Consider the following 13,755-nt stretch of genomic DNA (forward strand, 5'->3'; position numbering starts at 1 on the left):
TTTTAGAAAAAAAATTGAGTGCGAGAGAGACTTGGGAGTTCTAGTGAGTCCGGACCTTAAAACCAGGAAACAGTGTATTAGCGCCAGGAATAAAGCTAACAGAGCATTAGGTTTCATTGCTAGGACGGTAACGAATAGAAGTGCAGAGGTAATTATCAAACTCTATCTAGCGATAGTTAGACCCATCCTTGACTATGCGGTACAGTTTTGGTCTCCGTCCTACAGAATGGACATCAATTCACTAGAATCAGTACAGAGAAGAATGACCAAAATGATACATGGACTCAGAAATTTGCCTTACAAAGAGAGGCTTAGGCACCTTAACTTACACTCTCTGGAAAGACGCAGTGCGGGGTGATCTTCTAGAGGTGTTCAAGTGGATAAAAGGCTTTAACAAGGGTGATGCAAACAATGTCATCATATTAAAACAACAGGGCAGGACTCGCATTAATGGATTTAAATTGGACAAATTTAGATTTAAGAAGGAAATAGGAGAGAACTGGTTTACTAATAGGGTGGTCGACGAATGGAATAGACTTAGTAACCATGTAGTAAGCGCTGAAACTATCAGTTGATTTAAGAAACGATTAGACAACTCTATGAATTGAGATGACAGGTGGTGATGGGTACGGAGCTGCCTAGTGTAGGCCTTATGGTCTCTTGCAGTCTCCTTCATTCTTATGCTCTTAGGTTATGTTATGTTATGTTAGGTTAGGTTAGAGTAGGTTAGGGTAGGTTAGGGTAAGTTAGGATAAGTTTGGGTATAGTAGGTTAGGTTAGGTTAGGTTAGGTTAGGTTAGGGTAGGTTTGGGTAAGCTAGGGTAAGTTTGGGTATGGTAGGTTAGGTTAAGTTAGGTTAGGGTAGGTTAGGGTAGGGTAGAGTAGGGTAGGGAATGTTATGTTAAGGTACGTTAGAGTAGGTTAGAGTAGGTTAGGGTAGGTTAGCGTATGTTAGATTAGGTTACGGTAGGTTAACGTATGTTAGGATAGGTTAGGGTAGGTAAGCGTAGGTTGGGTTAGGTTAGGTTAGGTTAGCTTGGGTTAGGTTAGGTTACGTTAGGTTAGGGTAGGTTAGGGTAGGGTAGGGCAGGCTAGCGTAGGTTAGGGTAGGTCAGGGTAGGTTAGGGTAGGTTAGGGTAGGTTACGTTTGCTTCAGTTAGGTTATATTTGGTTAGGTAAAATGAGATTTGCTGATAACGTACACTTCCGTAAGAAATTACTCGTTTTGTATTCCCAACCCTTCTTCAAACACTAACAGTCTCGGCGATTGGGAAACCAGTGTTTGGGTAGACAAAAACAAACAGAAGAAGCGATTTCCTATAGGAACAGACATTACACTCTTTCGAACCAGCAAGAAAAAATATTGGAAAAATAATCTTCTCAACCAACCATTTGGGGCGAAATTGGAAGCATGTATGTCTCGTATCTTCTAGCCGCGGGTTCAAGTCTTGTATTTATTTCTGATTCTAAGAAGTTTTACCTGTCCAACAGTCCAAACGCATATGGCAAAGGTAGCGGCTTCGGACGTAGGTACGTGCCTGCTGGCATTGATTTATCATCTTCTAACTTGACCTACCCATACCTAACAAGATCTTACCTGACCTAACCAGACCTGAAGTGACCTCACCTGAGGTAACCTAACCTAAGCTAAGGGTAGGGTGAAAAACATATTTGTGACGATTATTTAAAAAAAAAAAAAAAAAAAAAAAAAAAAATCTTGTTAAAATGGAAAAATTCCACAGAAATAAAAGTCTCTCGCGTTATTAGACAAGTGCCAAAGCTTTAGCGGAGAGTGGAGGGAGGGGAGAGAGAAGAAGGAGAAGGAAGAAGATGAGGTAGAAAATGAGGAAGAGGGTGAAGAACATGGTTAAGAAGATGTGGAAAAAGAATAGGAAGAATATGATTATCGTTTATCTTATATTATTTGTTTTTGTTTTGTTATCATTTGTCTGTTTGATTCTCATTTATTATTAGTTATATGTCAATTTATTATTATTTCTATTTATCTGTTTGTTAATTATTAAACATACCTATGCATTTATTTATGTATTTTATTTGTTATTTACATCATAATAGTTTTTATTTATCAATTTATTATTATTATTATTATTATTATCATTATTGCATCCGACCTAGATATGGACCAAAAGGTCTCCTGTCGGCATGCTCCGCTTTTGTAATATAAGGAAGATGGGTCGGAAGAAGATGAGGATGAAGGAGAGCAGAAGAGGAACACTAAATAAGGAAACAGGAGAAAAAATACAAAGAGAATTAGATGAGAAAGAGGATAAAGAAGAGAAAAAGACAAAATGATTAGAAAAAGAGGGTGAGGAAAACGATGAGGAAGAGGAGAAAAAGAAAGAAGGAGATGAAGAAAAGGAAGAAGAGGAAGAGGAAGAGGAGGAAGAGGAAGAGGAGGAAGAGGAGGAAGAGGAGGAAGAGGAGAAGGAGGAAGAGGAAGAGGAGGAAGAGGAAGAGGAGGAAGAGGAGGAAGAGGAAGAGGAGGAAGAGGAAGAGGAGAAAGAGGAAGAGGAGGAAGAGGATGAGGAAGAGGAAGAGGAAGAGAAGGAAGAGGAGGAAGAGGAAGAGAAGGAAGAGGAGGAAGAGGAGGAAGAGGAAGAGGAGGAAGAGGAGGAAGAGGAAGAGGAGGAAGAGGAGGAAGAGGAAGAGGAAGAGGAGGAAGAGGAGGAAGAGGAAGAGGAGGAAGAGGAAGAGAAGGAAGAGGAGGAAGAGGAAGAGGAGGAAGAGGAAGAGGAAGAGGAGGAAGAGGAAAATGAGGAAGAGGAGGAAGAGGAAAATGAGGAAGAGGAGGAAGAGGAAGAGGAGGAAGAGGAGGAAGAGGAAGAGGAGGAAGAGGAAGAGGAGGAAGAGGAGGAAGAGGAAGAGGAGGAAGAGGAAGAGGAGGAAGAGGAGGAAGAAGAAGAGGATAAATTTTGGGAGAAGGGAAAGGAGGAAAAGTGTTTGTGTGTGTGGGTGGGGGTGGGGGTGGGGAGTAGGACAAGAAAGCAGAGGCGGAGGCAAAGCAGCAGCTCGCAGCCTTGGACAAAGACCTCGCAAGGACAAAGAAGGACAAATACGATGTCGAGGATTGGCACTCTGTTTGTTTGAAGATGGAGATGGGCGTGGGCGTGGGCGTGGGGAGGGGGTCACGGGAAGAAGAAGAGAAAAAGGAGGCGGAATGGGAGGAGGCGAGAGAAGAAAAAGGGTGGAAGATAACCGTGATAACAAAAGAGAGGTGAGTGTAGAGGAAAAATATATGAAAAGAAAAGAGTGAAATGTAGAGGGAGAAAGTTTAGAGAGAGAAGAGAGTGAGGAGAGGCTGGGAGTGGACTGTAAAAAAAAATAAAAGTGTTAGTGTTAAATGTAGTCCAGTCTCAGCTGCATCATGAAAGGGGAACGTACTCTGGAAGGAACTGTGGGCAGATGATGTATTCAACCTTCCCTTGTCCCCCTTTGCCTCGTCCCTCCCCCCCACCACACAAACACACGAATATACAAACACACAAACATGGATACAGACACAAACAAAAGCATAGATAGAAACGCAGATACACACACACACACACACACACACACACACACACACACACTTATTGAGGTGACTTGACGGTCGAATTGAGGATAATAGACAGAATAGATAAAAGTGACATAGGTGACCTCATGATCTGGGAATAGAAAGACGTGAGATCATGGAGACAAATGAGAATATGTCTAAAGGATGTCAAGAAATCCTGCTTTCCATATAGATGCATTAACTGGATTGACTTAGAAGGAAATATTTCCCAAGCGATTTCCATAAACGATTCTAAAACTATCTATGGAAGTTGGAGAAAAGGGACAGGACCTCACGAGTATAACTTCTTTCCTGTATATTATAATGAGGAGGTAAACATAATTAGGTCAATAAACACATACAGAGGAACACAAAGATTTATATGAAGGTGCTGTAATGACTGCCATTTATTTTATATTTTTTGTTTATTTGTTTGTTATTATTTGTTTATTATTATTTGCTTGATTTTTATTTATTGTTAGTTATCTGTCAATTTATCATTATTTACTATTTACCTGTTTGTTTATTATCTAACTATACCTATGCATTTATCTAATTTATTATTATTTATACTATTATAATTTTTATTTTATTTTATTTATCATTATAATTTTTTTCCACATCCGATCTAGTTATGGACCAAAAGGTCTCCTGTCGGCATGTTCCTCCTTAGTAATCCTTTGTGGAAGCACAAAAACTGCTGAATAAAGCCCCGGGGCCTGATGAGATGTTAAACTGGATACTTAAAGAGTGTAAAGAAAAACAGAAATGATTCATAGAGCAGGACGTCAGAGGGAGTCACCTCCTTGTCGGCTGTCCACAAACCTCAAGAATACTTTCCCTTCTATCTGAAGGTGCAGTCCCAAGAGGCTGAGACTCGGTCTCCTGTCAGATTCTCAAAATCTCTTTCAACTTCGAATATGTTTTCTTCACTAATGTAAGCCGGAAGCATAGAATGAGGATGTGGGCGTGAGAACGGTTGCCACCCGCTATGGAGGTCTGTGTGTGTTTTCATACAGTGAAAATTCAAGAGACAGGAGGAGGAGGAGGAGGAGGAGGAGGAGGAGGAGGAGGAGGAGGAGGAAGAGGAAGAAGAAGAAGAAGAAGGAGAAGAAGAGGAAGAAAAAGAGGAAGAAGAAGGAGAAGAAGGAGAAGAAGAGGAAGAAGAAGAAGAAGAAGAAGAAGAAGAAGAAGAAGAAGAAGAAGAAGAAGAAGAAGAAGAAGAAGAAGAAGAAGAAGAAGAAGAAGAAGAAGAAGGAGGGAGGATCGTTATTATTATCATCATTTGCTACCGTGACACGTCTGAAATGCCCCTGTAACTCTCCCCCCCAAAAAAAAAACAAAAAAAAACAGATAAATAAAAACGTACTAAAATATCTAAAAAGAGTCTGAGCCATGCCAGAAGTAATGGAAGCAGAAGATCAGCGAAAGGCCCAAGACATTAAGTCAGCGACGAAGAAATTACGGAGTTCTGAGCAAATCGAGGTGCGATTCTTGGATCAGGGAGGAAGGACGGGTACGAAAAATAACATTGAGCATTTCGTGTAGCGACTTCTGCGCCAAGAAGGAGGAAGGTTAGGTACGAAAGATAACGTGAGCGAATCGAAGAGCGACTCCTGCTCCAAAGAGGAGAAAGGTCAGGCAGCAACGAATATATATATATATGTATATATATATATACAGTATATATATATATATGTATATTATATATATATATACATTTCATATACATATATATATGTAAAGTATATGACATATACGAATGTATGTTACATTTTTCAAATGTAATATTTCACTAATGAGCGTGACATTTTGAGGTAGTTTCGTATTAGTCTCCTAACTACATGGATTCTGGTTCGAGTCCAGTAACTATCGATGACTGCTCTTTACCTTGACTGTCCAAACTCATGGTATAACTTCCCCACCTCAGAATCTTTTTGGCCAAGAAGGAAAGAGGAAGGTAAGGCATAGTAAAAAACGAAATATCGGGTGTCTATGCATAGCAGATGGAGCGAGAAGGAAATACATCTGCAAGAGGAAGGTCAGGTACGAAAAAATAAACATCTGGAAGAGGAAGGTCAGGTACGAAAAAAATAAACATCTGGAAGAGGAAGGTCAGGTACGAAAAAAAATAAACATCTGGAAGAGGAAGGTCAGGTACGAAAAAAATAAACATCTGGAAGAGGAAGGTCAGGTACGAAAAAAATAAACATCTGGAAGAGGAAGGTCAGGTACGAAAAAAATAAAGATCTGGAAGAGGAAGGTCAGGTACGAAAAAAATAAACATCTGGGAGAGGAAGGTCAGGTACGAAAGAAATAAACATCTGGGAGAGGAAGGTCGTGTACGAAAAAAAAAATCTGGAAGAGAAAGGTCAGGTACGAAAAAAAATAAACATCTGGAAGAGGAAGGTCAGGTACGAAAAAAAATAAACATCTGGAAGAGGAAGGTCAGGTACGAAAAAAAATGAATAAACGAAAAGGAATGTAGCGTTTTCAAGACAGAGTCATTTCCGCTCCTCATTTCTGCTTGATTAGATTCATGTCGGATGAATGGCGTGGCTGTCACCATGTAATGCACATGTAAAACTTATTTTAAGGAAATGAGCATATGAAATAGTAACTGATTAAGTAAATGAATAAGTAGTTAAGTAAATGAATATGAATTGATAATTGAATTAATAAATAAATGAACACAAAAAATTTAAATGCATAAACAAATAAATAAATAGATAAATAAATAAACAAACAAACAAGTAGATAAATAGAAAAATGAAAAAGTAAACAAATAATGAATAAATGGATAAACAAGTAAATAAAGAAATGAATAAAGAAATGAATGAATAGACAGACAAGTAAATAAACAAATGTATAAATACAAGGGTAATCCACTTAAAAGCAAACACATGAATACATAAGGATAACTAAACGAACAAATAGTAAATAAATAGAGAAATGCACAAGCAAGTAAATAAGAATAAGCAAATACTTAAAACGCAGGTGGGGGTCAAGAGGAAGCAGAGCATTATGGGAAGGAAAAGAGCGAGAGTAAGTTGGAGGACGGAAGGGCCGCCGGGTCGTTGAAGCTTCCGAGGCAGGATGAGATGCCTATGGAGGGGAAGAAGTAGAGTCTGCGAGGGCGGGAGGAGGAGGAGGAGGAGGAGGAGGAGGAGGAGGAGGAGGAGGAGGAGAAGGAGGAGGAGAAGGAGGAGGAGGAGGAGGAGGAGGAGGAGGAGGAGGAGGAGGAAGAGGAGGAGGAGGTTCAGAGCAACGAAGTAGTATAAAAGCATTAAGCTTTCGAAAGACAGAGTTGGTGGAAGAAGAAGATGGAGAGGTGGAAGATGAAGGGGAATGGTAAACACTTAGTGGATGGGGGGAAGGGGGGGGACGTTCATTTAATTGAATAGAATCCCATAAATGGAACAAGGAAAGGTTCTTGATGAATCTAAGATAGGAAGAAAAGAAAAAAGGCACAGGAGGAAGGAAATCGGGGAAGAGAAAGAGGAGGAGGAGGAACAGGAAAAAGAGGAAGAGTAGGAAGAGGAGGAAGTGGAAGAGGGAGAGAAATTTGAGGAAATAGAACAGCAGAGAGGGGACGAGAGATAAAGAGAGAATGAAGGAGAGAGGTAATATCTCAGATGAGGGAAAATTAGGAAGATATAGAAGAAAAAAAGAAGAGAAAGAGAAAAAAGAGGAGAAAAGGGAAGAAGAGAGGGAAGAAGATGAAGAGAAGGAAAATGAGAAAGAGGAGGAAGAAGATAAAGAGGAATAAGAGGAAAAGGAGGAAAGGGAGGAAGAGGAGGAGTAAGATGAAGATGAGAAGTGAGATGAAGACGAGGAGGAAAAAAAGGAGGAGAAGAAAAGGAGGAAGAAGATGATGAAGATGAGGTAGAGGAGAAATAGGAGGGAGAGGAAGCAGAGGAGGAAGAGGAGGAAGAGGAGGAAGAGAAGGAAAAGAAGTAGAAGGAAGAAAAAGGGGGAGTAGGAGGAGGAAGAGAAGGGGGCGAGAGGAAAGAGTATTAGTATTTTGTCAGCAAAAACCAGCATTTTTATCCTTTTGGGGATAAAATCGCACCAAAGAGGTGGTCAAGAAGAGATCCAAGGAAGACCAGTAGAAAGGAGGAAGCAGCAGAACAAAAGTTAAAAGGTCATCAGCACAAAAGAAGGCAGAGTGACCTGGCCCTTGGTGATGTCACAAAAATCCTTAGAATATTGGCTACAAAAAACATACAGTCAGTACCCAATATGGGGGAGAAGAGAGGGAGGAGGAGGAGTAGGAGGAGGAGGAAGGGAAGGAGGAGGAGGAAGAGGAAGTGGAAGAGGAGGAGGAGGAGGAGGAGGAGGAGGAGGAGAAGGAAGAGTAGGAAGGACAAGAAGAAATTTTTGATGAGGAGGCGTTAGCGAAGAAAGACGAGGAAGAGGAAGAGGAAGAGAAAGAAGATAAAGACGGTGTGGGGGAAGAGGGAAGAGGGGAGGGAAAAGGGAAGAGGGAAGGGAAGGGGGAAGAGGGAAGAGGGAAGGGGAGGAAGGTGAGGAGATAAGGAGTAAGATTATTTGAAAAAAGAAAGAGGAGAAGAAGAAGGACCAAGAGCAATAGTTATTGGGAAAAGAAATGAGGAATAGAAGGAAGAAGAGGTGGAGGGTCTAAGGGAGATAGAAGAAGAGGAGCAGGAGGAGGAAAAGGAGGAGTGGAAGAAGAAGAGTGGGAAGGAGGAGCAGAAAGGAATTAAGAGGAGGAGGGAAAGGATGAGGAGGAGGAGGAGGAGGAGGGGAGGAGGAGGAGGACGAATGGGAGGATGGGAGGGGTAGAGGAGGAGAAGGAGGTGAGGAGGAGAAGGAGGCGAGGAGGGGAAGGAGAAGGAGGGGTATGAGGGGAACAAGGAGGAAGATGGGAGGGGAAGAAGGGGAAAAGGGACGGGAGGAAGAAGAGGAGGAGAGAAGGAAAAGGAGGAGTAGAAAGAGGAGGAGAAGGTAAGGAGGAGGAGGAGGAGGGGAAGATGAGGAGTAGGGGGAAGAAAAGGAGGAGGAGGAGATGTGGGAGGAGAAAAAGGACGACGATGAAGTGGAAGGGAACAAATGGGAGGAATCAGAGGGAAATGAAGAAAAGGAGGAGGACGAGGAGGAGGGGGAGGGGGAGGACGAGGAGCAGGAAGAGGGGGAGGACGAGGAGAAGGAGGACGAGGACGAGGAGGAGGGGGAGGACGAGAAGTAGGAGGAGGACGAGGAGAAGGAGGACGAGGAGAAGTAGGAGGAGGACGAGGAGAAGGAGGACGAGGAGAAGGAGGAGGAGGAGAAGGAGCAGGAGAAGGAGGAGGAGAAGGAGGAGGAGGAGGAGGAGGAGGAGTTGGAAAGAAAGGACAAAGAGGAGGCGGTGTAATGAGAGGATGAGGAGGAAATTATCGAGGACGAAGAGGAGGGGGGGAGGAGGAGGGGGAGGAGGAGGAGGAGGAGGAAGAGGAGGAGAAGAACTGTGACAGCTGGAACCAGGACGTAGACGACAATGACAAAGACGGAGGAGGAAGAAGAGGAGGAGGAGGAGGAGTAGGAGGGGGAGGAGGAGTAGGAGGGGGAGCAGGAGGAGTAGGAGGGGAGGAGGAGGAGTAGGAGGGGGAAGAGGAAGAGGAAGAGGAGGAGGAGGAGGAGGAAGAAACAGAATAAGAGGTGAAAGAGGAGAAGGAAGATAAAAGAGAGAAAGGGGACTGGATAAAAATTGTAAACAGAGAGGGGAGATCTTCGGTTTTGAAAAAGAAAAAAGAACAAAAAAGAAAAAAAAGCCAGAAGGCACCAACGTGAACTGAGAAAGACAAAAATGTGAACCAAAACAAACAGAATCAACAAAGGAACTTTGAGGTTGGAGAATGAAAAAAATATAAACAAAAGCTGAAAAAATGAGAAGAGAAAACGGAGCTGACGTGAAAGAAAAAAGAGAGAGAAATGACAACTAATATATATATATATATATATACATATATATATATATATATATATATATATATATATATATATATATATAATATATATATATATATATATCCATATATATATGTATATATATATTATATATATATACACATATATATATATATATATATATATATATATGTGTGTGTGTGTGTGTGTGTGTGTGTGTGTGTGTGTGTGTGTGTGTGTGTGCGTAAGAAGAGAGAGAGAAATCATTGAAGATGTGAAAGATAATTGGTCCGTTTTAACTTTTGCAACTCCGGTTAGCATTTCATATTATCACCCAGTACAGGTAGAAGGTGTTGTTGCTTCTGGGTAGACCAAAGTATCAGTAGCTGAAATATTTATAAACACAATATTGCCGGTTTTAAGATCAAGACCATTTGGGTATTGGGGAGTTTTCCTTGTGTTTCATAAGACCAAACACAACACGCAATGCCCTCAAAACTAAAGCTCACCCCAGTATACTGCACCAGTATTGAAAGCACCAGCAAAAAAGGACAAAATACTCGCACTTCGCTGTTCCATCAAAATTGCTTCCAACAATATTCCAGTATTATTCCACCAAACTTTGTCCTGGTAATGACCAGATTTTGACAGCGCCAACAGCGCCAACATTGAGGTACCTGCTCTCAGGTAACACAAGACCTTCATGTACATGTGTGTCAAACATGCAGCATTTTTCTTTCATTCATCTATTATTGTCCGAAAGGCCTTATAATCACTTTATACTTCGTTACTGCAACTCTACATTGTAACTCACCGGTCAATACTTTTGAAATTAATTTTCTAGATATATATGTAGATATAGACATACTTTAGATACATGTATTGATACTGATATATAGATAAGCTAAACACATTAACAAAGGTCAAAGTCTTATGAAGATGTCATTGTATTTTCTATGGTTTTCCAGCCCAATTACCACATATTTCTCTTTGGTGCTCCACTTATAATGTAGTCGAATCTATACTAGCTAAAACTCAAACAGAGAAAACATCGTACCGGTAACAAAGATTTTATTCCTAAACTATTTCTTTCCTTGTTTCCTTTCTCTACTCGTGTTTTTTCTCCAATTCCCTTTCCCCTGCATTTGCACCACCTCATGTTTGTCCCTTCTCCACTGTGCTCTCCATCACACTCTCCTTCCATTTCTTTTACCAAAAGCTCAACTCCTGCTAATTTGATATTCATAGTTCGATAAATTATACAAACTTGGTAACGAATTGTCCAAATGTTGCCACAGGTGGCCTGTTAGGACCATGCTGACCTGCATCTTCAGTCATACCACCCAATATTCCATAGGATAGCGAATTCTGTTCGGGTATTGGGGAAGAAATGTGACCGGACACAGAATAGGGAAGAACATTTTGTTAAATTACAATACGTGTGCACACGTGTTTACTAAACCTTATACTCATCGGGGTTTTAGTTAAATAACTAAAGTATTGGTGGCTAAGGAATTGTGAATGCTCGGAGTAAACTCACCCTTTGGAAGGTGACCGACCAAGTCCGCACGCTTCTGCCTGTGCACTGTGTATTTGTGTAATCGTTGAACATATCTCTTTTATACTTTTCGCGTCCTCTTGAAGTTATTTTCGCTCATATTTTACCAACCCATCTGTCACTTTCTTCTTCTATTCATTTCTTTTGTTCCTCCTTTTATTGCAGTTAATACAAGTTTTCTTGAAATACTTGTAGTCTGAGCCTATATCAATCCAGTTGTTGATTTCATATGTTCACACACACACACATACACACACACACACATACATATAAACACACACACACACACATACACACACATAAACACACATAAACACACACACAAACACACACACATACACACACACACATAAAAACACATAAACACACATAAACACACACACAAACACACACACATACACACGCACACACACACACACAAACACACACACACACACACACAATTATATATATATATATATATATATATATATATATATATATATATATATATGCATACATTTAGAATGTTTGATGCGAGGTTTCTTCTAATGAAATATCCTTGACATTGTCAACCCCCTCGCTGTGATCTGTGACTTAGCTGCTATACTTAGTTAAGCCAACAGATATTATGGGGGGGGGCACTTTAAAAACCGAATACCTGGCGTTTGGTCAAATACATATTATTTTGAGACATATTGCTTGTATAATTATATCTATTGTATAAGCTTTACTAAGTCAAAAGTATTGAGTGTTCTTAGGTTGAATAGTATTCATTGATTACGAGTGATGAGATAAAGGTACGAATTGTTCACAAGTTCAAAACGAATGTTTTTCATTGAATCAGCAAGTACTACCTGACGATGGCTTTCTTTTATTATGCAGCAATCCTTTCGCAGTCACAGTTAAACATATTTACTCCTTTGTTGGTCTCAGTGACTTTGAAGGCCCGTTTAGTTATTTATTCAGCTGAGGGAATCCCTTCCCAAGACAGAAGGCCAATTAGGCGTTTTGATTTTTGGTTTTTAATTTAACCATACAGTTATTTAACCATGCAGGTTATTCTTCATTTTTTGAACCATCCGTTTTCTCTTATGCTCGAGTGGGTCGCCCTTTCCTTTGGGTTTGGCGTCAAAATATGAGAGATAAGTGCCACGACTGAGGTGTCGTTGCTGGAAGGAGGGCTGGGGTCGGAGACCTTGTTGAGGTGCTGTTGTTGCACCCACTGGTGGTAGGCGCCGTCTCTTGGCCTTGCTCTTCGCCAGGGAGTACGGCCCGTTATCAATTCCACAAGGATAATTCCGCAGGACCACAGGTCCGCGGGGGCTCCCCTGTACCTGCCGGAGAATACTTCGGGGGCCATATATTTGCGTGTGCCGAAAGCACCACGCAGGTAGACCTCCTCGCCTCCGGAGAAGAACTCTGCTGAAAGTCCGAAGTCGCCGATTTTCAAGACGCGATCTTCGGTCAGCAGGAGGTTGTCGGGCTTGAGGTCGCGATGTGCAATGCCCTGGGCGTGAAGGTATCCGACGCCATTTATGAGCTGCACGAAGTAGAAATGGGCTTTTTCCTCGCCCATGCCGCTGTGACCGATCTCATCGGAAAGGTCGCCTCCGGCCGCGAACTCCAGGTAGATGTGCATTTCCGCCCCTTCTTTTTCGGCGGAAAGCAGCTTGACGACATTAGCGTGATGGAGGCGCCTATGGATCAAGAGCTCTTGCTCGTCCTGTTCTGTCGTCATCTCTACCGTTTTCCTAGCGGCAAGTTCTCCCGTTGAGGCGTTCCTTACGAGAGTCACGATTCCAAAATTACCTTCGCCAAGATACTCAACCTCGGTCCAGAGGTTGCCAGGGCCCTCATTCCAGGGGCTGTCGTCCTGGACTTTGAGCTTCTTGCAGGCAATTTCTTCATCCTCGGAGCATTTCCTTTTGCCTGAGGCTTTCGACGAATGTCGAAGTGTTTCCAGTGTTCTGTTTGATGCCATCGTGCTTGTATTGAAGGTTAAAATTCCCAATTCTAAAGATTCTTCCTAATAGCCAAGTATGGTCATGACAAAGCAAACGCATATCACAGATATCGTGAAATTTGCTTCTCTCAATAGGACACTTAGGTTTTCATACTTACACTGGCCACAAATATTTTGGTATACTCTGAATTACGAAGGAAGCCTTTTCAACGTTGATCATTGGATTTTTAGGTAACATTTGTTAAAATTACACACACACACACACACACACACACACACACACACACACGCACACACACACACGCACACACACACACACACACACACACACACATATCTGTCTATATATCTATATCTATCTATATATACATATATATATATATACATTATACATATATATATACATATATATATATACATTATACATATATATATACATATATATATATATATATACATATATATATATATATATATATACACAATTCCAAAATGCTGTCGTGTTTAACACAGTGTATTAGTGAGAATCTGCGCCCGAAATACATACACACACACACACACACACACACACTATATATATATATATATATATATATATACATATATATAATGTATATATAAATATATATACATATATATATATCGTAGAAACCACTGTTGGAGTAGAAAAGACTGGAAACGGGGAATCTATATATTTCGATTGCAAACTGCAATCCTCTTCAGTAGATACAAATAAGAGAGAGGGCGTACTGTTTAAGTAGCACCCTTAACAAAAGAAAGGGGAACATGGGA

The 13,755-nt window shown here is 41.0% G+C and overlaps 1 protein-coding gene across 1 annotated transcript; it reads right to left on the reverse strand.

Moving 5' to 3' along the window:
- Positions 1–12,063: 12,063 nt before the first annotated feature.
- Positions 12,064–12,981, reverse strand: LOC143037041 (serine/threonine-protein kinase Chk1-like). The gene has a single exon (XM_076205150.1). The coding sequence runs from the start codon at positions 12,979–12,981 to the stop codon at positions 12,064–12,066; it is 918 nt and encodes a 305-aa protein (XP_076061265.1).
- Between the last annotated feature and the right edge of the window lie 774 nt (positions 12,982–13,755).

The sequence above is a fragment of the Oratosquilla oratoria genome, chromosome 21 (assembly GCF_046742065.1).
Source record: "Oratosquilla oratoria isolate Oo_2021 chromosome 21, ASM4674206v1, whole genome shotgun sequence".
Taxonomy (NCBI): domain Eukaryota; kingdom Metazoa; phylum Arthropoda; class Malacostraca; order Stomatopoda; family Squillidae; genus Oratosquilla; species Oratosquilla oratoria.